Source organism: Amblyraja radiata, chromosome 7 (genome assembly GCF_010909765.2).
Source record: "Amblyraja radiata isolate CabotCenter1 chromosome 7, sAmbRad1.1.pri, whole genome shotgun sequence".
In the NCBI taxonomy this organism is placed as follows: Eukaryota; Metazoa; Chordata; class Chondrichthyes; order Rajiformes; family Rajidae; genus Amblyraja; species Amblyraja radiata.
The window spans coordinates 42,838,073-42,862,673 of record NC_045962.1 but is presented as its reverse complement, the minus strand read 5'-3'; the positions used below and the strand labels follow the sequence as shown (position 1 = coordinate 42,862,673).

The following is a 24,601-nucleotide window of genomic DNA, read 5'->3' as shown; positions in this document are numbered from 1 at the left end:
TACTCCAAATGCAGCTCACCAACATCTTGTACAGCCATAACAGAACATCCCAATTTCTATACTCAATACCCTGACATTGTGACCAATGAACCGGACGCCTTCTCGACCTTCCTATCGGTGACACCATTTTCATTGAACTGTGCCCCGTACTTCCAGATCCCTCTACACTACAATACCTCCACAGGATCTCCCCGCTCAGTGAAGGTCCTGCCTTGATTTGACTTGCCAAATTGCAACACTGTACACTTACCTGCATTAGCTATTCTTCAGTCAATTTGCCTACTTGATCGAGAATCTGCTATAATTTTTGATAACCCACCACTGTCTAAGATACCACTACTTTCGTGTCATCTGCAAGCTTACTAATCATGCCTTGCACATTCTCATCTAAATCAGCATCAATCCCCGAGGCATACCACTAGTCCCAGGCCTCCAGTCCAAAAAGCAGCCTTCCACCGCCACCTTCTACTTCCTTCTGCAAAGCCAATTCTGTATCCAGGCAGCTAGCTCTCCCTGAATGCCAATTGATCCAACATTCAAGGTCAGCTTATTGTCAAATGTACTAATTAAGGAAATTTGAGCTACCATACAGCCATACCAAGTGAAAAGCAACAAGGTAAGACTTTGATAAAACGCCCCCCACACATAAAACAAACCAAGAAGCACTAAAACATACTTTTTAACACACCAAAAATAACAAAAAAGGACAGACAGACTGTTGACGAGGCGCCACCCGCCATTCCAGAGCAGCCTACCAAGCAGAACCTTATCAAAGGTCTTACTGAAGTCCATATAGAAAACATTTAAGAGGGAATTAGATGTGGCCCTTGTAGCTAAAGGGATCAGGGGGTATGGAGAGAAGGCAGTTGGATGATCAGCCATGATCATATTGAATGGCGGTGCAGGCTCGAAGGGCCGAATGGCCTACTCCTGCACCTATTTTCTATGTTTCAATGTTTCTATCTATGGCTTTACCCACATCAATCTTCTTGGTTACTTCTTGAAAAATCTAATCTGCTCTGAGAAGCATCATTGAAGGAATCGAGCTTTACTGAAAGGGTTAAAATATGCAAAATAAACATCAGTGACTGGAATTAGAAACAGACTGGCGAGCATTTTTTGGAATATTACAATCTCAAGAAAACTGTTACGAGAACTATTTGTGCTCCCTATCCAAACTGGAAGTTTACTGCCAGCTTAAGAATTACAACATCACTAGCATGAAATGCAGAGCAGCTAGAGGAACTCAGTGGGTTAGGTAAAGAATAGTCAGCGTTTCAGGGTGAGCCCCTTCATCTAGACTGCTCCCCTAGATGAATGGTCTTGACACGATCGCTCGACTGTCCATTTTCCTGCACAGATGCTGCCTGATGCTGAGTTCGGCAAGCTGTGCTTATTTTTGCGAGATGACAGTGTCTGCTATTCCACTAATTATGAGCTTTGATTTCCTGCAGTTGAGCAATGAATTAATGTCAAAGGCCGGCTCGACCTAACAAGTAGGGTGACAATTAAGATGCCTTTTCTATGAAGAAACAGCAGAGTTTTGCAAATTCTGGAGATCTACAAGCCAAGATTTAATAGATGTGCATGTTAGTAATGGGAGAGAGCAGTTAACATGCATTGTTCTGCCAGTGCTATCTGGCCCTTTCATATTTGACTTTTACATGTGTAGACATCCAGCAATACGCACTTTAAATCGACCATTTGCAGTATTCAAGTTTGTGAAGTACCAAGGAACCACAGTCCTTACCTGCAGGGCTGACATGTTTGAAGGAGGTGGCAGCAGGGAGACCCAGGGCCTGCTTCAGTTCCCTCACCAGCTGCCAGGCATTCAGAGCATCACACAGATTGATGAAGCCAGGTGATCCCATTCAGAACTGTCACGTGAGGGGGACATAATGAGGGTCAAAGACAGGTAGCACATCCATAGGCTCCCTTAACATAATAACCAATTGATTGATTTATTCATTGAAAGAAACAGCATGGAAACAGGTTCTATGGCCCACCAAGTCCACACCAACCAACAATCACACTTACACACTAGCTCCATTTATCCCACGTTCACATCCACTTCCTATTCACAAGGGGCAATTAAGAGAGGTCCACATAAAGAAAACATACAAACACCACACAGAAATCACCTGCGTTCAGGATCAAACCAGGCCTCTGGTGCTGTGAGGCAGCAGATCTAACAGCAGTGCCACTGTGCTGCCCTGGGTGTGAGTCAAGGGTAAAGGTAGATTGTATGTCACAGCCTCATCTGGCATTGAGTAGGTAACCCAGGCTGATAGGCCAAGGACTCATGCAACAAAGGTCCCAGATTTTGCGAAAGATTCTAATCCAAGTCCTGATCACACCACAGTAATATTTCAAAGATCATCAAGCTGACGGTGTAGAGTGATGGGCTCTCTTGCCCAATATTTATAGTTGTCTTAAAGTACAGAAAAATACACTTTGGCTCATTGAGTCCATGTCAACCCCCCCTCCTTTTATGCTTATCTCATTATATTCTCAACTCCTGGCAGAATCCACCACTCACCTACATATGGGCAATTTACAACAATTAACTGATCTACATCTGAAGGATGTGTTGGGAAACCAGAGCACCTGGAAGAAACCCACACAGTTACAGGGAGGGCATTCAGACTGCACAGAAAGTACCTGAAGGAGAGAATTGCAAGGTGGCAGCTCGACTGGCTGAAACATGTTGTGCCCTCTGTTGTTTTAACGAAGAACACCATATTTGTGGTTGTGGTGCATGGGTTCTTGCTCTGCACACACAAGCTGCTGCTTTTCCAACATCACAATAGTAGCTATACCTCAGAAGCCCCAAAACAATTTGGGACATTCGAGATCACCAAAAGGCACCGCATAAACTAACTTTGTCCAACATGCTCAAAGCAGGTTCCACCCACCCTACCTCTACCCGGCTGAAGAAGCTGCCGATTCACCTTTGAACGGAAGCTTGGGCCTTAGCGTGTAGACCTGGGCAGGAGTCTGGTGTGGATTCATCCCATATCTCAGCTGCAGCTGGGACTCTCCTTGGCTGCATTCCTTCCGGAGGTAATCAGAAATCGCTGCATCATACTGGGCTGTGTGGGTAAACGCCTAGCGAGAGAGAACACAGCAGAGTGAAAGCCACCATACTTTTGGCTACACATTTGGCAACAGTAAAGTGCAGCTGGTCACTGCAGATCAAAACCGGACTGCAATGCACTGAGGATTTTAAGTTAAATCAAAATGTCAACAATGTCAAACAAGGAGTAGCGATGATAGAAACATAGAAAATAGGTGCAGGAATAGGCCATTCGGCCCTTCGAGCCTGCACCACCATTCAAAATGATCATGGCTGATCATCCAACTCAGTATCCTGTACCTGCCTTCTCTCCATACCCCCTGATCCCTTTAGCCACAAGGGCCCTTTTCCTAATCGGCCACCATTTAGATAATAGTCTACTTTCCTGTTTTTGCCACCAAGTGGATAACCTCACATTTATCCACATTATACTGCATCTGCCATGCATTTGCCCACTCACCCAGCCTATCCAAGTCACCTTGCAGCCTCCTAGCATCCTCCTCACAGCTAACACTGCCCCCCAGCTTCGTGTCATCCGCAAACTTGGAGATGTTGCATTCAATTCCCTCGTCCAAATCATTAATATATATTGTAAATAGCTGGGGTCCCAGCACTGAGCCTTGCGGTACCCCATTAGTCACTGCCTGCCATTCTGAAAAGGACCCGTTTACTCCTACTCTTTGCTTCCTGTTTGCCAGCCAGTTCTCTATCCACATCAATACTGAACCCCCAATACCATGTGCTTTAAGTTTGTATACTAATCTCTTATGTGGGACCTTGTCGAAAGCCTTCTGAAAGTCCAGATATAACACATCCACTGGTTCTCCCTTATCCACTGTACTAATTACATCCTCGAAAAATTCTATAAGATTCGTCAGACATGATTTACCTTTCGTAAATCCATGCTGACCTTGTCCAATGATTTCACCACTTTCCAAATGTGCTGCTATCCCATCTTTAATAACTGACTCTAGCAGTTTCCCCACTACCGATGTTAGACTAACTGGTCTGTAATTCCCTGTTTTCTCACTCCCTCCCTTTTTAAAAAGCGGGGTTACATTAGCTACTCTCTAATCCTCAGGAACTACTCCAGAATCTAAGGAGTTTCGAAATATTATCACTAATGCATCCACTATTTCTGGGGCTACTTCCTTAAGTACTCAGGGATGCAGCCTATCTGGCCCTGGGGATTTATCGGCCTTTAATCCATTCAATTTACCTAACACCACATTATACTGCATCTGCCATGCATTTGCCCACTCACCCAGCCTATCCAAGTCACCTTGCACCCTCCTAGCATCCTGCTCACAGCTAACACTGCCCCCCAGCTTCTTGTCATCTGCAAACTTGGAGATGTTGCATTCAATTCTCTGCCACAGAAGGTAGTTGGGGCCAGTTCATTGGCTATATTTAAGAGGGAGTTTGTGGCCCTTGTGGCTAAAGGGATCAGGGGGTATGGAGAGAAGGCAGGTACAGGATACTGAGTTGGATGATCAGCCATGATCATATTGAATGGCGGTGCAGGCTCGAAGGGCCGAATGGCCTACTCCTGCACCTCTTTTCTATGTTTCTATGTTTCTACCACTTCCCGGCTAACCTGGATTTCACTCAATTCCTCCATCTCATTTGACCCGCGGTCCCCTGCTATTTCCGGCAGATTATTTATGTCTTCCTTAGTGAAGACAGAACCAAAGTAGTTATTCAATTGGTCTGCCATGTCCTTGTTCCCCATGATCAATTCACCTGTTTCTGACTGCAAGGGACCCACATTTGTTTTAACTAATCTTTTTCTCTTCACATATCTATAAAAACTTTTGCAGTCAGTTTTTATGTTCCCTGCCAGTTTTTTTTCATAATCTATTTTCCCTTTCCTAATTAAGCCCTTTGTCCTCCTCTGCTGGAATTTCTCCCAGTCCTCTGGTAGGCTGCTTTTTCTGGCTAATTTGTACGCTTCATCTTTTGTTTTGATTTCCCTTGTTATCCCTGATTTCCCTTGTTATCCACGGATGCACTACCTTCCCTGCTTTATTCTTTTGCCAAACTGGGATGAACAATTGTTGTAGTTCATCCATGCAGTCTTTAAATGCCTTCCATTGCATTTGATAGTGGAGATCCCTTCAACACACCATCATTATTCAGGGGAGCATACGTTGACCTTAACCCTGGGCTGCAACAAACCTTAGATTCCCAGCAGAACGACAGTGAGGCAATAGTGCAAGAAAAAACCACAAGCTCTGTTCTGACTTCCATCATGAGAAAACAGATGACGCCAATGTGAAGACTCTTGGCCACACCAGTTTGCAGAAGTCAGACCACAACGTACCCCCACTGAAAGACCGACAAGGCCTGGTGTGTGCCTGTCAACCAAGGGCCACAATCAAATGGCATGAGCTTGGGCCCCAGAAATAGGGCACTTAACAGTAAGCTTGAGCTGGGACGGAGCACGGTAAGAGGGGAAGAAATAACTCTAGGCCCCATCCAACCCCGTTCCCTTTTGAGAAGTGAAATAACAAAAGTCACCGTTGATTTAGAAAGAATACCTTCAATGCCAAGGCACTCCGGGTCTCTGCACAAGTGTCTTTCTGCTCGGAGGCCTCCATTTCCTTGGTAACAGTCACGTAGTCAGCGGGATCGCACACTATGGTCACACGGGCCTGGTTCTTTGCTGCTGCTCGCAACAGGGTTACGCCACCTTTGGGAAGATAAACGGCACATGCAGCATGAACAACATTACACATGCCCAACACAGTCAGTGCAGTGGGAAGGGTCGCCCTTGCCACCTGTCACCTGACGCTCTGAGACACACATGCTGCATTGTCGGACATGCTGGGCAACTTTAATTCCCAACTTTAATGGCCTCTGGTCAGGAAATGTATTAAAAAATCTCAAACTCAAGCACAGCTCGCCAAGAATCCCCTCTCCCTTCTGACTGAGGCACAAAACAGGAAACAGAATACCTATTTAATTATCGCAGTGAGGTCACTTGCTTCAGATACTTCTACAGGTTAAAGCTTGCCCAATGATTCTTCCTAGGACCCAGCCAAGGGGAGTTAAGAAACATAAGAACCAGGACAGTCTATTCGGCCCCTCCTGCCTACTCCAACATTCAACAGGATCTTTTACCTCTGCACCACTTTAAAAATTAAACCATATCCCTTCTTGGGCCCCTTCGGTCATGGCTGACCATGGGTGTCTCCAGGGTGCTATTCCCTATATAGAGACGCCTGTGCGTGACTTGTGGGGAGACTGGTGCACAGGCAGCCACCCCACGGTCCTTGACAGATCTGGGTCAGGATCCAGTGGCATGGAGTCCAAGACGACCAGAGACCCTTTTCTGCTGCAACCTTCATCCGCCTTCCCAGCCGTTGTGACGCTCCACTAAGGTCAGCCATCGTCCTTAGCCTGTTCCACCTTTGAGATCTTGGTTGGATTGCTCTTTGTTAGAGATCTCCCCCTCGACCTTACCGCCATTGGTGGCCCTACCAGGATCATAGCTCCAGACAGCATCGCTCTCAGGATATCCCTTAATTCCCTTATTATCTGTGGCTGAGAAGCCATGGTCCTTCAGTAAAGAATCCCAGTGATGCACCGTTCACTTTGTAAATAAATTTCTTCCAAAAATTCTCCCCTGAATGATTGACCCTTTATTTTGTGATGGTGACGCCGCCCCCCCCTCCCCCCCCCTCCCCCCCCCTCCTCCACTACCATAAATATTCCAGTCACCCCAGCCACAGGGATCATTATCTACCCTTTCAAGACCTGCAAGAACTATTTACATTTCAATTAGGTTTTTCTTATCTCAAGATGGTCACTGGCTTCACAAACACAAAGACTGCAGATGCTGGAATCTGCAGCAAAACACAAACTGCTGGAGGAACTCAGCAAACCAGTCAGCATTTGTGGAGAGAAATAACAATTGATGCTTCCTCTGAACTTAACCGGAAAAGTCAACAGTGAGTTTCCCTCCACAGATGCTGCCTGAACCAGAGTTCTTCCAGCGGTTTTGTTTTTATATTAGTTACCAGTCCAGTTTTTTTTTTAATGTTTTACTGTAGAGCAAATTTCCTCCCAGGAATCAATCTAGCAAATCTTTTGCTGCACCCACTCTATCAGGCATATCCTTGCTCAGATAGAAAAATACACTATGTTCAAAATATTATGTCTGCATAATTAGAGCTATGATCGCTACCCATGAACTCAATTCCTTTGGTAATAAAGATCAACAAAATGTTTTGCATCCCAGCCACTTGCTGAACCTTCCTTTCCATGCTGCTAGTGAGGCGGGAGGCCTTCTGCCAGGCCTCTCCAAAACATCCAGCGAGGGGCTTGAGAGGGTGAATGGGGGGGGGGGGGGTGATGGTTCCCCTGGCCAAATGCCCAGAGCCAGTCACAAAAGTAAAAGAACATAACCCATTCACCTTCTCACTCACCCACCAATAACATGGCTGACTACATTTTCAAAGAGATATAAAAGAGATTCCCTCCTGGCTGGCAATTATTTAGTCAGCGTCACTAAAGCAGATTTACATGAACATTTATTTCCTTGCTGTCTGGGAAAGATTGTTCTGTACCAATTGGGTGTATTATTTTCAATGTTCCAACATTAATGCAAAATGCTTTTGGATCCTGGGGTCCATAGAAATAAAATTATTTTCTTACGAGGAGGGGCGCAGGTTAGCGGCAAGTTAAAGAAATTTCAAAGCTGCTCCTTTCCGAGTAAATTAAACTCCAGTTAAAAACCCACCAATGTCGATTTGCTCCACAGCCTCTGCCAGGGTCACATCTGGAGTGGAGACAGTTTTCACAAACGGGTACAGGTTGCAAACCACAACTCTGAGGGAGGGAAACACAAAGACAGAAGTGAAAGGCAAGTGGAGCCACACATGGTGCCTGCCCATCAGCAGTTGACAGCTCTAGAGTAAGGATGGCGTAATAGGCAAGTTTGGACCAAGTACTTACTGTTTCCGACATATCTCCTACTAATGTTTCACACTGGCACCCAACACAGAGGAGGGAGGAAACTGGGACTTGGTTTAACCTCTCATCTGAAGGCTAAATGGCAAAAGGCAAGATTCAGGAAAATGAATGTTTATGGTCAGGTTAAGGGCTGTTTCTGTACTGTATTGCGATAAAATTAAGACTGGTCAGTGAAACAATGTGGATGCTGGCTTTAATCAAAAATCTTCACTCTGGCTCATGAAAACTCATCCCACATCCTAAACCCCCTCAATACTGCACCCAGCGTTTGTTGCTCAACTATCTGCACTAGGACTTGAATCTGATGAACAAGGAAGACGTAGACAAAGACGAAATAAGGATGTACAGCAGGCAGTGAAGAAAGCTAATGGAATGTTGGCCTTCATAACAAGAGGATTTCAGTATAGGAGAGGTTCTTCTGCAGTTGTATAGGGCTCTGGTGAGACCACATCTGGGGTATTGTGTACAGTTTTGGTCTCCTAATTTGAGGAAGGACATCCTTGTGATTGAGGCAGTGCAGCATAGGTTCACAAGATTTATCCCTGGGATGGCGGGACTGTCATATGAGGAAAGATTGAAAAGACTAGGCTTGTATTCACTGGAGTTTAGAAGGATGAGGGGGTATCTTATAGAAACATATAAAATTATAAAAGGACTGGACAAGCTAGATGCAGGAAAAATGTTCCCAATGTTGGGCGAGTCCAGAACCAGGGGCCACAGTCTTAGAATAAAGGGGAGGCCATATAAGACTGAGGTGAGAAATAACTTTTTCACCCAGAGAGTTGTGAATTTGTGGAATTCCCTGCCACAGAGGCCAAATCACTGGATGGATTTAAGAGCGTTAGATAGAGCTCTAGGGGCTGGTGGAATCAAGGGATATGGGGAGAAGGCAGGCACGGGTTATTGATTGGGGACCTTAGACTTCCCCTCCCCTCACCCCACTCACCATCAACACCACAGTCACATCTGTGGAGTCTTTTAAGTTCCTGGGAACCATCATCTCCAAGGAGCTTAAGCGGGGGGGGGGGGGGGGGGGGGGGGGGAAGGGAAGATAGATAGATAGATAGATAGATAGATAGATAGATAGATAGATAGATACTTTATTAATCCCCTTATTCAGGGGAAATTCTGATGTCCTTGCAGCACACTAATAAAAATACAACACAGTATTCATAAAGAAATTCAACACCAAAACATCCCCTCACAGTGATTCCCACTGTGGGGGAAGGCACAAAGTCCAGTCCCCATCCTCTTGTCCACCCATAGTCGGGCCTATTGAGGCCTCCACAGTCGCCGCCACGGCGCCCGATGTTCTCGCCGGGTGATGGTACCCCGGCGTCGGGAGAACCCCCAGCGGCTTGGGGTGCCAGGAACGGCCGCCTTCCCACCGGAGCCTGCGGCTTCCAAGCCAACAGACCACGCCAGACGGAGCTCCGCACACTGGTGATCTCGGCGAGATGTAAGTTCAACGTCGCAGCTGGCCGCTCCGCAGAACCGCGGCTCCACGATGTTTTCCTCGGCGGTACCAAGCATACTGGAGTCCCAGCGCGGCGACCCAGGAAAGGCATCGCCCGCTCCGCAATAGCGCTCCAGCGCTGCACTGCCGCCAAAGCCGATGTTCTGCACCGCCGCCGCCAACGCCGATGTTCTGGCCAGGTCCCCTCAGGGAAACGTCGCTCCAGGACCCGCTGGTAGGCCGCGAGGACAGGTCGAAGACGCTGCTCGGGGGAAGGCAACCCCTCCGACCAGGTAGGGACTTAGAAAAGCAGTTTCCCCCTTCCCCCCCACCACCCCCCACACATAAAAGATTTAGACCCCCTGACTGCACACTTAACGAACTAAAAATAATAAAAAAGAAGGGGAAAAAACGGACAGCTGCAGGACAGGCAGCCGTTCAGGACAGCGCCTCCTCCTCCATCAACTCCACAGTCAAAAAGGCACAACAGAGGAAGCGGCAGCTGAGGAAGCACAATCTACCACAGGCAACAATTCTATATGGCCATCGTAGAGTCTGTCCTCACCTTCTCCATCATGGTGTGGTTTGGCTCAGCCACCAAGCACGACACCCAGTGGCCGCAGCGAATCGTCCGATCAGATGAGAAGGTTATTGGCTGCAACCTCCCCTCCGTTGACGAACTGTACACTGCAAGGGCCAGGAAGCGAGCGGGTAAGATCATCTCTGACCCCCCTCACCCTGGCCACAAACTCTTTTAATCACTTTCATCTGGAAGGCGACTCCAGACTGTCAAAACTCTCACAGCCAGTCATAAAAACAGCTTTTTTTTTCCCACGAGGTAGCTCTACTTAATAACCAAAAATCTGTAGCCTCCTTTTGCTCTGGTATTTTATTTAATTCACATGTTTAATCAATAATGTTTTATTAATAATGTTTAATGTTTTATGTATCATTCTTAACTGTCACTGTATGTCACTGCGGGCGGAGCACACGCAAATTCCTTGTATGTGAATACTTGGCCAATAAACGTATTCATTCATTCATTCAGCTACCACTGGACAAGAAGAGAAAATACCCCATTAAACTATTACAAAACAGAGAAACATTGCTTTCAATTGTCATTTGGTCATCTTTTAACTTTATTCAGCATTCAATTTACAATCAGTCCAGTGGCAAAACACATCTTATTCAAAAGGACGCAGAAGGCCCTCTAAGCCCATCCAGTCTACGCCCACTCTCAGAAGATCTAATTCAGAAGATCTAATCCATTGGTTCCAATAAGTCACCTTATTTCTCTTTTACTTTTTGCAACTTATTCTCTTCAACAAATGGTGAACAACCTCCTGATCTAGATTATGGATAATTTACAGCAGCTATCATAACAACCAGCATGTCTTCATGATGAGAGGAAACCAATGTGTGGATATCACCAGAGACCAAGATCAAACCCAGGTTGCAGGAATTGAGAGATAGTAGTAGAGTTCCCAGATTTCTTTTTTGGAATATCCAGTGCCTCGATGTCAAATTTACACCCTTAAAGATGCATGACCCACTTGCTCCCTAATGCTCACTGCTTTGGGACTTTAGCAGGCCCCTGTACAGGCACCTGTGAACCCTCCACCAAGTGATTAGTGAGGAGGATTATGAATCAAAATGGTGAAAGAGGAGGGTAAAAGAGAAGCACTGAATTTCCCAGTAAATACAGAGGGACAAAGTGAAGGGGAGAAACAAAGCCCGCATTGGTAGATATGCAAAATGCCAAACTCTTGGGAAGCCTCTTGAACCCTGAACTCTGTGCAATGTACACATTGAGAAACTTGAAAAACAGACACCCTATCGTGCTTGTACATTAACCAGAGTGACTTTCTGATAGAGCCAGTGTCCACATTGCTTCACTGACCAGTCGTAATCTTACAGCAATACATCACAGAAACAGCCTGTAACCTGACCAGAAACACTCATTTACACAAAACCCACATTTTTGCCTTTTTTTTTTGCTATCCCCACATTCCCATCAATTCCCTCCAGATTGCACCAGTCATCTACACACTAGGGGCAATTTAGTGTCCAATTAACCAACTGACCCGCACACCATCACAATGTGGGAGGAAACTGGGGAACCCAGAGGAAACCCAAGCAGTCACAGCGGGAATGTGGAAACTTCACACCAACGGCGCCCAAGGTCACGATTGTCAGTGGGTCTAATGGCTGCGGCACTCTGCTGCCTGGAATCAGCCCTAGGCCAGTTTGCAGCTTTTGAACCTCAGGTTCAAAAGGATGCCAGTTCATTCCACGCTGATATCCCAGTTTGTACAAAGAGCTGTGCTATTATATTGTATATTGAAATGTCTCTATACTTCCTGCTGGCTCAATATTAAATATTTCAGACACTTCCCCACCTACCCCCATAACCACTAAAATGCAGGCATTCCTAATCACTTGACCATGAGTGTGAGACTGCTGTTCACAGACATCTGCTGTAACAATTTAGCCTTTAACAGGCAATTTAACATTTCAGTTAAGTGTGCTATGGAACTCCCTTCACTGAGTGAATGGATAGAGGAATTCTGAAGTAAAGGCAAGTTTCTGAAATTCCATACCCACTAAATTCCTTTTGGCTACCTTTGCAAGCAACATTTGCCAAATTAGGATTTGCTGCCAACAAATCTATGCCAGGAACAGAAACCCATGAATTTCATCTCTGTGTGCTCACACAGCAAAAATAAATCAAACGGATGGTGGACACTGAAACAGAAACTGCTGGAAACACTCGTTGGTCAAGCAGCATCTGTGGAAAGATAGATGGTCAACATCTCAGCCCAAAGACTCTTTGTCAGGGCGAGTTGCACATGGTTCACGTGACCCTTGGCTTATCTGGGAAGTCAGCTCAGGTTGTGGAGTGCTGGAGGATTAAATCTTACTCAGTCACTGCCACCATTTACAAACCGTGACGATGGGCCACAGATGTCAACACTCTAGATTCTACAGAATCCACCAGAGCAGAGAATTCAAGCAGGATTTTCCTTTCATGCATCAATTTACAGGTCTTATTGGTCTTACAGATCAATTTACACACCTTATCAAGCTGAAGACAATTTACAGGTCTACAGTACATGGAACTTTTCTCCTGGACAATTCACGTGTTCTTTCTTCATGACTCAGTGTGGGCGGGCACGCTCACCAGAGTCACGGGCTTGAGGTCATATTCGAAGCAACATCCAATACTCCAGGAACTGATGGATCTCTGCACTGTCGGAGGAGACTCCTTTCCCGCGAGTGATTAAAATTTAGCACCTCAGCATAGCTCTGCTCTCAGGTTCCCAGAGAGGCAGATGACAGAAGTGAGTAGCAAGGAATGGCTGGACTGACCCAACCGTGACTGTTTCTGAAAGGAAGGGACACAGTCAGCCTTGTGCCAGCATCAGCACTGGAGGGGGTGGGTTTCTGAGCAGCTGGAAGACATAAACTTCTCCCCCACCACCCACAATCTTCTTGTATCACAGCAACACCACTGTTACCTTTAGCATATGACTGCGACACACACCCTCAAGCAGAGTATCTCCATCACACAACCATCTCACCTTATCAAGCTGAAGCCAAGTTTCTCAACTTCAGACTTGTCTTCTGGAATGTTCTGGGCCAAAATACCTAAACACAGAAACACAAGGACAAATCCTCAAAGAACATTGCAAAACCTCTCCTTGTGAATACGTAGCGATACATCTGTGGCAACACAAAGGGAGATATTCCACCCTCCCAGCATCTCAACAATGGGACTTCACTCACCTCCATGTACCACAGGATGCAGTGTCTTCACTCGCCCTCCCAACATTTCGGGAAACCCAGTAATCTCCGACACATCCCTTGGGGAATAAAGCAAACAGCACCAATTAATAGCGTAGGAAGGAACTGCAGATGCTGGTTTACACTGAAGATAGGCACAAAATGCTGGAGTAACTCAGCAGGAGAGGTGGCATCTGTAGAGAGAAGGAATGGGTGATGTTTTGGGTCCAGACCCTTCTTCAGACTGACAGTCAGGGGAAAGGGAGACAGAGATTTGGAAGGGCAAGGTGTGAAAACAGATCTAAGGGGATGGTAATCACGGAAATGTAGAATGGTTCATTGTTAGCTTGACCTGAAACGTCACATTCCTTTTCCAGGGATGCTGCCTGGCCCACTGAGTTATTCCAGCAATACGTGTCCATATTCAGCACCAGCTAATTGGTTTCCACAAGCCGGGCAGTTATGTGATATGGCGGGACGTGGGGGAGGGGGTGGGCATGTGAGTTTCAGCTGCCCACATTTGGACCCCCCCCCCCCCTAATCAGAAGGTCGTGGGTTCAATCCTACTCCAGAGACAAACATAAGCTCCTAGACTGACAGCGTGCTCCAATGTTTCTTAGCTCAGCAGCTAAGGCTCCAGGACAATATTTTATACTTTTTACTTTACATTTGGATCCCTCTGTTACTCAATCCACCTGCTTTGGGGGGGGAGGGGGGAGGGGGGGGGGGGGAGGGGGGAGGGGGGGCTACCATTCGTGATGTATATCCCTGCCTTATTACACCTTCCAAACTGTAATTGTCAGGATTACTTCCCATCTGTTGTTGGTCCATTCAACTTGCCTGCATTTGTTGGTGAATATCATTCTGTAATCTAAGACAATCCTTTTTACTATCCAAAGCACCAATTTCTGTCGTAGGCAAACTTATTTCCAATATCTCTGGCAGATAAGTCTCCACATTATACATCAAAGATCACAGACGAGTGCAACTTAACAGCAACGCAGTTTATTGCATTAGTGTCAGTTTATTGAAAGATATTTGTTTTTTTTCTTTCATTTGAGCCCTTGCACCTTTTGTCATTTTAAGTATTTAGTTACTTCGTGAGTGCTGCAGAGAAACATCTTGCAGCTAGTACTTATCAATGACAACCCATTTATTCCCAATAGTACTTTGACTGATACACTTCAGCGCACACAGTTTAAAGATTTCCACTACACTTCACCGAGGACCTTATGGATGGTGGAAAAATAAACTGGTGCAAGAATGATAAAATGACTTGCACTTCCCAGTTCAAAATAATACTAATTGTTATGATTTGATTGAACATTTCCAAATTTTGAAATTTGGACATTTCTAATTATTTATTTAACAGCTGATTGAACCACGGCCTTAGTATCTACTTAAAACAGAAAGGCTAAGCTGGTCTACTGCACACGATTACGGGACACAGAAGTTTGTTCCATGCTTGAGTATCTGAGCAGAGCCATGCGTTAACAAATGGCTCGCATCTCTCCTCATCCTTCACCTGACAGTGAGCCCAGCATCGCGCAGAACCTTTGCTGTCCCGCCAGATGCCACCAGGGAGAGACCGATGGAATCCAGGCTCCGGGCAAAGTCCACCAGACCAGTCTTATCAGAGACACTCAGCAACGCTGCAAGACAAAAATAACAGAGTCACACAAGTAGCAGAGGGGTAGGCCATTAAATTCAAGTCTTCTCTGCATTGGGCCAAGGCAAGGCTGATCTGTGATCCATACTCCTGTCTTTACTCTGTATCCCTCAATAAAATTGGTTAACAATCTATTAAACTCAGACTTAACATTATCAACGGACTGGTGGCACAGCGGTAGAGTTGCTACCTCACAGCACCAGAGACCCGGGTTTGATTCTGACTAAGGGTGCTGTCTATACAGAGTTTATACATTCTCCCTGTGGGTTTTCCCCAGGTGCTCCGGTTTCCTCCCACACTCCAAAGACGTACAGGTTTGTAGGTTAATTGGCTTTGGCAAAGATTATAAATTGTCCCTGGTGTGTAGGATAGTGCAAGTGTATGGAGATTGCTGGTTGGCATGGGATTGATGGGCCGAAGGTAAGGGAGGTTTGTTAGAAATATGGTTGGACAAAGGACAGTGATGAAAAGACAGAAGGTGTGAGACAAAAGGATTGACGAACTGCGAATTGTGAAGAAATGGAAGGGGAGAAAGAGGTGCAAGTTCAGGTGGAGCACAGGAGAGGCAGGGGGAGGGGTGGTTTCGTTAGTAACCTAAATTTGAAGAATTCAACACTCATGCTACCAAGGCAGAATACGAGGTTCTTCCAGTTTGCATGTGGCCTCCCTCTGGCAATGAAGGAGGCCCTGGACAGAAGGATCAGTATGGGAATGGAAAGAGGAGTTAAAATGGTTAGCAACTGGGATATCTTGTAGACCATTTGCAAGTGTTCGGCGAAACGGTTGCCGCGTCGATGCTTGGTCTTGCCAATGTAAAGGAGACGACTTTGGGAACACTGGATGCAGTAAATGAGGTTAGAGGAGGTGCACATGAACCCCTGTCTTACCTGGAAGGACTGATGGGGTCCTTGCATGGAGGTGAGGGAGGGGGTATCGGGACAGGTGTTACATCCCCTGAAATTGCAGCGGAAAGTACCTAGAGAGGGGTGGTTTGAGTAGGAAGAGATGAGTGAACCAAGGAGGAGAGGTCTCTGTGGAAGGCAGAAAGAGATGGGGCTGGGAAGATGTGACTAGTGGTGGTATCACGTTTGAGGTGAAAGAAATGTCAGAGTATGATGTTTTCGATGTGGATGGTGGTAGGGTGAAAGGCGAGGTCCATGGGGAACTCTATCCGTGTCTGGGGAAGCACGAGCAGAACTACGGGACACAGGCACCAGTGAGGGAATCCATCAAGACAACAGGGCGGAATACCATGTTTACTAAAGAAAGGATATCCCTGATGTCCTGGAATGGAAAGCCTCATATTGGAAGCAGATGCAATGGAGACGGAGAAATTGAGAGTAGGGTATAGTGTCTTTGCAAGAGGTGGTGCACGACGGCGGGAATAGGTGTAGCCCGGATGACTATGGGAGTCAGTGAGTTTGTAGTAGGCGTCAGTCAATCGACTGTTCCCTGTGATGGAGACAAGAGAGGTCAGGAAAATAGAAAGAGGTGTCAGAGATAGTCCAAATTAATTTAAAGGCAGTGAAAATTAGTAGTAAAATTAATTAAACCAACGAGTTCTGCACGCCTGCAGGAGGCAGCCCTGATGCAGTCGCCAGTGTCGTGGAGAAAGAGTTAGGGGATGGGGCCAGTATGCGTTTGGAAGACTGTTCAATGTAACCAACAAATATGCAGGCATAGCTGGGACCCACGTGAGTGCCCATTGCTACGCTTTTAACTTTAAAAAAAGTGAGATGAGTCAAAAGAGAAATTGTTGAGGGCGAGGACAAATACCATCAAGCGGAGGAGAGTGTTGGTAGAGGGAAATTATTGGGTCTCTGTTCAGGGAAGAATCGGAGGGCCTTGAGGTGCAAAGGGACATTGGTAAAGATGAGGCACGAGGGCCTAGGAATTGAAATTTATTGAAGATGAAGGGCGTGTGAGGTATCTCGGATGTAGATTGGAAGAGATTGGACAAGGGGGGGAGGGATAGGATGGAATTGATGTTTGTGGAGAAGAGTTCAGTGGGGCAGGAGCAGGCACAAACAATGGGTCTGCCAGGGCAGTCCTGTTTGTGGATTTTGGAAAGGAGATAGAAGCAGGCAGTGCGGGCTGGAGTATAAGATTGGACACTGTGGAGGGGAGATTGCCAGAGGTGTTGAAATAAGAAACAGTCTGGGACACGATGGCCGGGTGTTCATCTGTGGGGTCATTGCCAATGGTAAGTATGAGGAAGTATCTGAGAGCTGACGCCAGGCGGAGGAGGAGGAGGAAGGGTAGACCTGCCTAACAAATCCACATGGCTATTTCTGCACAGGCTATTTGAGGTACTGAAAATTAATTAGCTTCATTATCTCTTAGATTCCCAAAAATAGACATTTAACAAGATTTATCCAAGCCTGTTAATGAATATTGCCATTAACCCACAGTACACTGATGGGTAATTTACAATTGCCATTTAAACTACCAACCAGCATACCATTGGAATATAGAAATATAGAAAATAGGTGCAGGAGTAGGCCATTCGGCCCTTCGAGCCTGCACCGCCATTCAATATCATGGCTGATCATCCAACTCAGTATCCTGTACCTGCCTTCTCTCCATACCCCCTGACATATGGCAGGAAAGTAACAGCCCGAGGAAGACGTGCAAACTCCACACATACAAGGAATAGCTGAACTGGAGTAGCTCTACACATGAAAACTCTGAACATTTCAGTAGGAGGAAAAGTGTTATTCTTTTCTACATGGTGGGGATCTGGAATGAACTGTTCGTAATTACGGTGCAGAGGATCCTGCCTTTATTGGTTTAAAAGAATGACCAATCTCATCGAGCAGATGTGCAAGGATCACTGTTTAAAAATAACATTGATCATTTGGTCCTTGGAACTCTGTTCCTCAATATGCATTGAATTCAGTCTTAATATCTTAATGCAAAAAAATAGAGCAAGAGAGATTCTAGCTAAGCAATAGGTGGCAGTGAGAAAGGAAATGTTTCAAGATTTGTGCAATGTGGTTTATATTCAAGCCAAATGAGCCACGATCTGTAAACGGTAGGACATGCTCAAAAATTGAAGGTCTGAAGAAGGGTCTCAACCCAAAATGTCACCCATTCCTCTCCAGAGATGCTGCCAGTCCCACTGAGTTACTCCAGCATTTTGTGTCTAACTTCAAGCAGATGAATGTTCTACTCCAACTACTAATTTTAAAGTCGACGGTTTAGATGGAGTTCTTCCCACAACCATCAGACTATTAAACACTACGAACTCTAACTAAATTCTGAAATGCATTGGTTGCATTAGAGACTTTGTTTTATTTTACACTATACTGGATTTTGCTAAATTTATAGAACTCTTCCTTTATCATGTTGAGTATTGTGTTTACAAACCTGTTGTTACCAAGTAGGAAGTCATTGTTCCATTTTGGTACAATAAAACACTTGACTCCTAATATTAGTTAACGGGCTCAGATACATTTTGTTAGAGGTCTTTTTCGGAGTCAAAGAAATAATGATGCTGTCGCCGATCAGCACTCCTTGGAACAGAAGACAGAAAAGCCGGAAATCTACAGGACCGGACAAAGTTTCCCCCTCTACTCTCAAGTTCTGTGCCGAACTTCTAGACATTTTCAACCAGTCCCTGCAAACTTGTACTGTCCCTGCCTGCTTCAAAGTCTCCACTATTGTCCCTGTACCCAAAAATGCAAGGATTACTGGTCTTAATGACTACAGGCCTGTCGCTCTAACCTCTATAGTCATGAAGACCTTTGAAAGGCTTGTGCTAGCAAAGCTGAAAAACATCACAAACCCCCTGCTGTTTGCATACCAGGCCAATGGATCTGTGGATGACGCAGTCAACCTGGGCCTGCACTTCATCCTCCAGCACCTAGACCGCCAGGGCACCTATGCGAGGATTTTGTTTGTTGATTTTAGCTCTGCATTCAACACTATTGTGCCAGAGCTACTACACTCCAAACTTTCCAAGATGACTGTGCTCATGAAAACTCATCCCACATCCTAAACCCCCTCAATACTGCACCCAGTGTTTATTGCTCAACTATCTGCACTAGGACTTAAATCTGATGAACAAGGAAGACGTAGACGAAGATGAAACAAGGATGTACAGCAGGCAGTGAAGAAAGCTAATGGAATGTTGGCCTTCATAACAAGAGGATTTCAGTATAGGAGAGGTTCTTCTGCAGTTGTATAGGGCTCTGGTGAGACCACATCTGGGGTATTGTGTACAGTTTTGGTCTCCTAATTTGAGGAAGGACATCCTTGCGATTGAGGCAGTGCAGCGTAGGTTCACGAGATTGATCCCTGGGATTGTGGGACTGTCATATGAGGAAAGATTGAAAATACTAGGCTTGTATTCACTGGAGTTTAGAAGGATGAGGGGGTATCTTATAGAAACATATAAAATTATAAAAGGACTGGACAAGCTAGATGCAAGAAAAATGTTCCCAATGTTGGGCGAGTCCAGAACCGGGGTCCACAGTCTTAGAATAAAGGGGAGGCCATTTAAGACTGAGGTGAGAAAAAACATTTTCACCCAGCGAGTTGTGAATTTGTGGAATTCCCTGCCACAGAGGCCAAATCACTGGATGGATTTAAGAGATTAGATAGAGCTCTAGGGGCTGGTGGAATCAAGGGATATGGGGAGAAGGCAGGCACGGGTTATTGATTGGGGATGATCAGCCATGATCACATTGACATGGCGGTGCTGGCTCGAAGGGCCGAATGGCCCCCTCCTGCACCTATTTTCTATGTTTCTACGACATTTTCAAACAGTCCCTGCAAACCTGTACTGTCCCTGCCTGCTTCAAATTCTCCACGATTGTCCCTGTACGCAAAAAGGCAAGGATTACTGGTCTTAATGACTACAGGCCTGCCGCACTGACCTCGGTAGTCATGAAGACCCTTGAGAGGCTTGTGCTGGCCATGTTGAAAAATATCACAAACCCCCTGCTGGACCCTCTGCAGTTTGCATATCGGGCCAATAGATCTTTGGATGACGCAGTCAACCTGAGCCTGCACTTCATCCTCCAGCACCTAGGGGACCTATGCGAGGATTTTGTTTGTTGATTTTAGCTCTGCATTCAACACTATTGTGCCAGAGCCACTCCAAACTTTCCAAGATGACTGTGCCTGAACCCCTCTGTCGGTGGATCACCAGCTTCCTGACAGACAGGAAGCAGCATGCGAGGCTGGGAAAGCACATCTCAGACCCGCAAACCCTCAGAATAGGAGCACCGCAGGGCTGCGTACTCTCCCCTCTCCTCTACACCAACGACTGCACCTCTACTGACTCCTCTGTCAAGCTTCTCGAGTTTGGGGATGACGTAACCCTGATTGGACTGATCCAGGATGGGGAGGAATCTGCCTACAGACAGGAAGTGACACAGCTGGGCACCATCAACTCCAGTCAAAAAGACACAATAGAGGATGTACTTCCTGTGGCAGCTGAGGAAGCACAATCTGCCACAGGCAATGATGGTCCAATTCTATGCGGCCATCGTAGAGTCGGTCCTCACCTTCTCCATCATGGTCTGGTTTGGCTCAGCCACCAAGCATGAAGGCTGCAGTGAATCGTCTGGCTGCATACCTCCCTCCATTGACGAACTAAACACTGCGAGGGCCAGTAAGTAGGTATGTTGCAAAACGTACCTGAAGCGTAGCTGAAAATCTGTCCCAGCCCATGTGCGCGATTTTGGCGCCGTTTAGAGGGGGGCGGGTTTAAAACGCGATTTTCCCTAGGCTGTTCAAATCGAGGTTTTTCAGCCTAGTTAATTATTAACGAAAAATCGCTGGAAGATTCCCTCCCATAGAAACATAGAAATTAGGTGCAGGAGTAGGCCATTCGGCCCTTCGAGCCTGCACCGCCATTCAATATGATCATGGCTGATCATCCAACTCAGTATCCCGTACCTGCCTTCTCTCCATACCCTCTGATCCCCTTAGCCACAAGGTCCACATCTAACTCCCTCTTAAATATAGCCAATGAACTGGCCTCGACTACCCTCTGTGGCAGAGAGTTCCAGAGATTCACCACTCTCTGTGTGAAAAAAGTTCTTCTCATCTCGGTTTTAAAGGATTTCCCCCTTATCCTTAAGCTGTGACCCCTTGAGCTATTATTAGTTTTAAGGGCTTTATTTACTTGTTATAGTAGGTTAAAAATTAACCTCTAAACCCCCGACCGCCGGCAACCGGCCGGATCTCATACAGGGGAAAACGGAAGGTAGGCTGTTTATTTTTACGTTAAAAAGGGCTTCTTAAGATCCCTTTATACAAAGTTTAATGTTGCGAGTAGCTAATTTTGGGCCCATTATATCCCGCAGTATTTTTCTGGGCATTTGAGGGCACAAATCTACCGCAATGTGAACGTTCTAAACCAGCGCGTTCACAGGATCCCACTAGAAAGCTGATTTAAATGAACTTTAATTTACAGCAATTAAACACTAAATTCCTTCCATTTGGCCTATAAATTAATGTAAATGAGATTTAAAAATCATGTTTTATTGTGAATTATTTGTGAATATTATTTGGACACTTAGGCTATTTAAAAATGTTAATCATTTATTAAGAAATGGATAGATGTTTAGATCTAGTAATTGAAGTTTGGAATTAGCTACAAGTTGGTAACTAACTAATTATATGCTTTAATTTCAGGTCATCTAAGTAAGATTATTTTATATTTGTTTCAGAATGCTTCAATCTATGATAACTGAAAAATTCATTCAGTTCTCTTAATTTTTAAGAAAGCTATGGGCTTTTGACTGTCCACGATCACAGCTTTTTTGTTATGTCCATAGAAAATCAATAGGGAACAAGATGCTAATTTCCGAGTATGAAAATGGCCATAACTTTTTTAATACTTGAGATATGAAAGTGAATTAGGTGTCAAATTAAACTTATTTTTATGCTTTATCTGATGGGATAAATTGCAGACTTGATTTTTAAAATCTCAAAATTTTGTAACATTGCTACAGTAAGCGTGCGGGTAAGATCATCTTTGGCCCTGGCCACAAACTCTTTGAATCACTTCCCTCTGGAAGGTGACTCTGGACTGTCAAAGCTGCCACAGCCAGACATAAAATCAACTTTTTTCCACGAGTAGTAGCTCTACTCAATAACCAAAATCTGTAGCCTCCTTTTGCTCTGGTATTTTATTTAATTCACATGTTTAATCGATAATGTTTTATTATTAATGTTTTATGTGTCATTCCTAACTATCATTGTCAGTCATGTTGTCACTTGCAAGCGGAGCACCAAGGCAAATTCCTTGTATGTGAATATACTTGGCCAATAAACTTATTCATTCATTCAGTACACAATAGGAACCCCAACCTCAAAAAGGGGTTTATTCCCACGTGTACCAAGGTACAAAGAAAAGTTTTTGTTGCGTCATAACCCCCCCCCCCCCCCCATAAAAAAAACTAAACATTTCACACTCCCAAAACCCAGGTAACTGGCCAAACCTTTCCTCTCGCTCCCAAGTGTCTAACAACCCATGCAAACCCAGCTCATGTGCCTAGAAATTCAAGCAAACCCACCCCCCGCCCCGGAAACAGAGAGCGATTAGTATTGATTTGCAAATCCATACTAATCGCTCTCTCCATTTCCAGGTATCCCGAGATCCAGACAAAACCCTCTCGATTCCCAAGTGGTTAGGAATCTCGATGCCGGGGAAACAGCACAACCCCAGCCCAGGGTAACCGGGGAGGGTGTGCGGACTCCTCTCCCAAACTACAGAGAGCAGACGCGCGGTGCAAATTCCTTTCCGCCTGCGCCAGAGGGTCAGCGCAGACTCCATCTCTGCCCCCCCCCCCCGAGTCCCCCCTCCACCACCCAGGAACCGTGCAAACGCCGCCTCACCCAGCTCGGAGGATGCCATCGTGACGCTGCCCGCTCTGCTCCAGCTCCAGCTCCGACAACACGTGGGCGCTGCTGGGCGGAGCAGCCAGCGGAAGGCTGGGGCGCAGGCGGAGCCGGGAGAGGCCGGCGTGCTCAAAGACACTAGAGGATCCTCTAGGCGTGCTCTATGATCTTTGGGCGTGCTTGCATTTGCGCGCATTATGCTGTGTGCATTATTACACCAAAACTTTAACTCATCCATGTAACTCAGCAAAAAATAACTGCAAGAATATCCTTTTGGTCGCACGTGGCAGTGAGTTAGGGACAGAAAAACAACGTTGCAGGAAAGAAATGCATTGCCTGAAAAGCTTAACAAATAGGTAGCACAGTAACCCTGTTACTCCAGCATTCTGTGTCCATATTAGGTGTAAACCAGCATATGCCGTTTCTTCTTACACAAGTTTAGCAAATAGATCTACTGCACCGAAGGTAAACTTGGTGAACAACAAATAACCCTCTGCACCGCTAATAAATTCATTTATACAGAAAATAACCAACTGTACCGCAAATAAGCTAATTTATACAGTAAATAACCGACTAGCACAAATATGCTAATTTGTACAGCAATTAACCAACTGTACTGCAAATAGAGTTGATGTATAACGAATAAACAACTATCTCGCAAAAAAAGAAAAACAAGTAACTAGATGCTGATTTGCAAAAAAAGATACGTTGGAGTAACACAGCAGCTGACCCGTTCTATCGCCAATAAATCAGCCATTGCACAAAATATAACTGATATACAACAAATAAACCAACCGTGCAGCCAATAACCTGCACATTAAATACCTATTTTTGCAGGAAAATCATCTACACTCCAGTAAATAAATAATCATAGAGCAAATATACCTATTTTACAGCATATAGCCTATTGTACAGGCCTAGTAAACCCATTCTATATTATGGCGAATAGACATAAATGTGCTCCTTTTCATTTGCAGCATCATTGGCAAAGGCAGCATTTATTTATTTTTACTTGAAAAATAAACTTTATTCAGAATAAAACCAATGTACAAAAAACCCATGCAAAATCTCTTAATATATTCTTAGTCAATATATTAAATAGTGTTGTACTCAGTGTGCACCCATCTTCAAACAAAATGCCATTGCCACACATGTGGTTCTCTGTGGTGATATTCCTTCCTTTATTAGAGGGGTATCCCCACCAGACTCTACCTCTCAATGGCCAGCAGTGGAAGGATCCAAGACTGTGGTCCTCCCCCCAGAGCCTTTGTGTCGTCTGCATCAAGCTTCGGTGAGTCCTTCAGCATGCACTCCTGATGTCTGGTATGGGCCAGTCGCCAACATTTCACGATGGATATATCGCTCTACTGGGAGATCAACAAAATGAGAGCAGACCAAAGAGTGTCTTTCACAACTTGATGGTCTTCCCGTGGCATTTGATACCCTTCTCTAAATGTGTCCCTGGGAACAGTTCATTAAACTGTTATGGAGCTGTTGAGGATTAACCGTGACAAGGACCATTGCATCCTTCTCTAGACCCTCTCCACAAATCCACAGTCTCCTCTCCATAGCAGCCGTCCCAAGGGCAATGGGCATGAGACTTGGACGGTACAAGAAGGATCTGACTGAGAGTCCCTGTTACCACCAACCAAGCTTGTTGGTGTGTTCTGGCATTGAGGCATTTCACCAAAATAACTGCTCAGGGAACCACTCCACAGGACCTATCATGTCCCACAGTGCCTGTGCAATGTTCCAGGCTGAACACTACCCAATGACTTATGGT

General features: G+C 45.4%; 1 protein-coding gene across 1 annotated transcript in view; it reads right to left on the bottom strand.

Annotated features, from left to right (window-relative positions):
• atic (5-aminoimidazole-4-carboxamide ribonucleotide formyltransferase/IMP cyclohydrolase) overlaps positions 1–22,888 on the bottom strand; it is a 33,549-nt gene extending 10,661 nt beyond the window's left edge. Inside the window, 9 exon segments of the mRNA XM_033024332.1 lie at positions 1,751–1,868; positions 1,870–1,877; positions 2,952–3,108; positions 5,617–5,768; positions 7,821–7,909; positions 13,091–13,157; positions 13,296–13,372; positions 14,818–14,944; positions 22,816–22,888. Coding sequence (XP_032880223.1) covers positions 1,751–1,868; positions 1,870–1,877; positions 2,952–3,108; positions 5,617–5,768; positions 7,821–7,909; positions 13,091–13,157; positions 13,296–13,372; positions 14,818–14,944; positions 22,816–22,834 — 814 coding nt within the window. The 5' untranslated portion in view covers positions 22,835–22,888.
• Between the last annotated feature and the right edge of the window lie 1,713 nt (positions 22,889–24,601).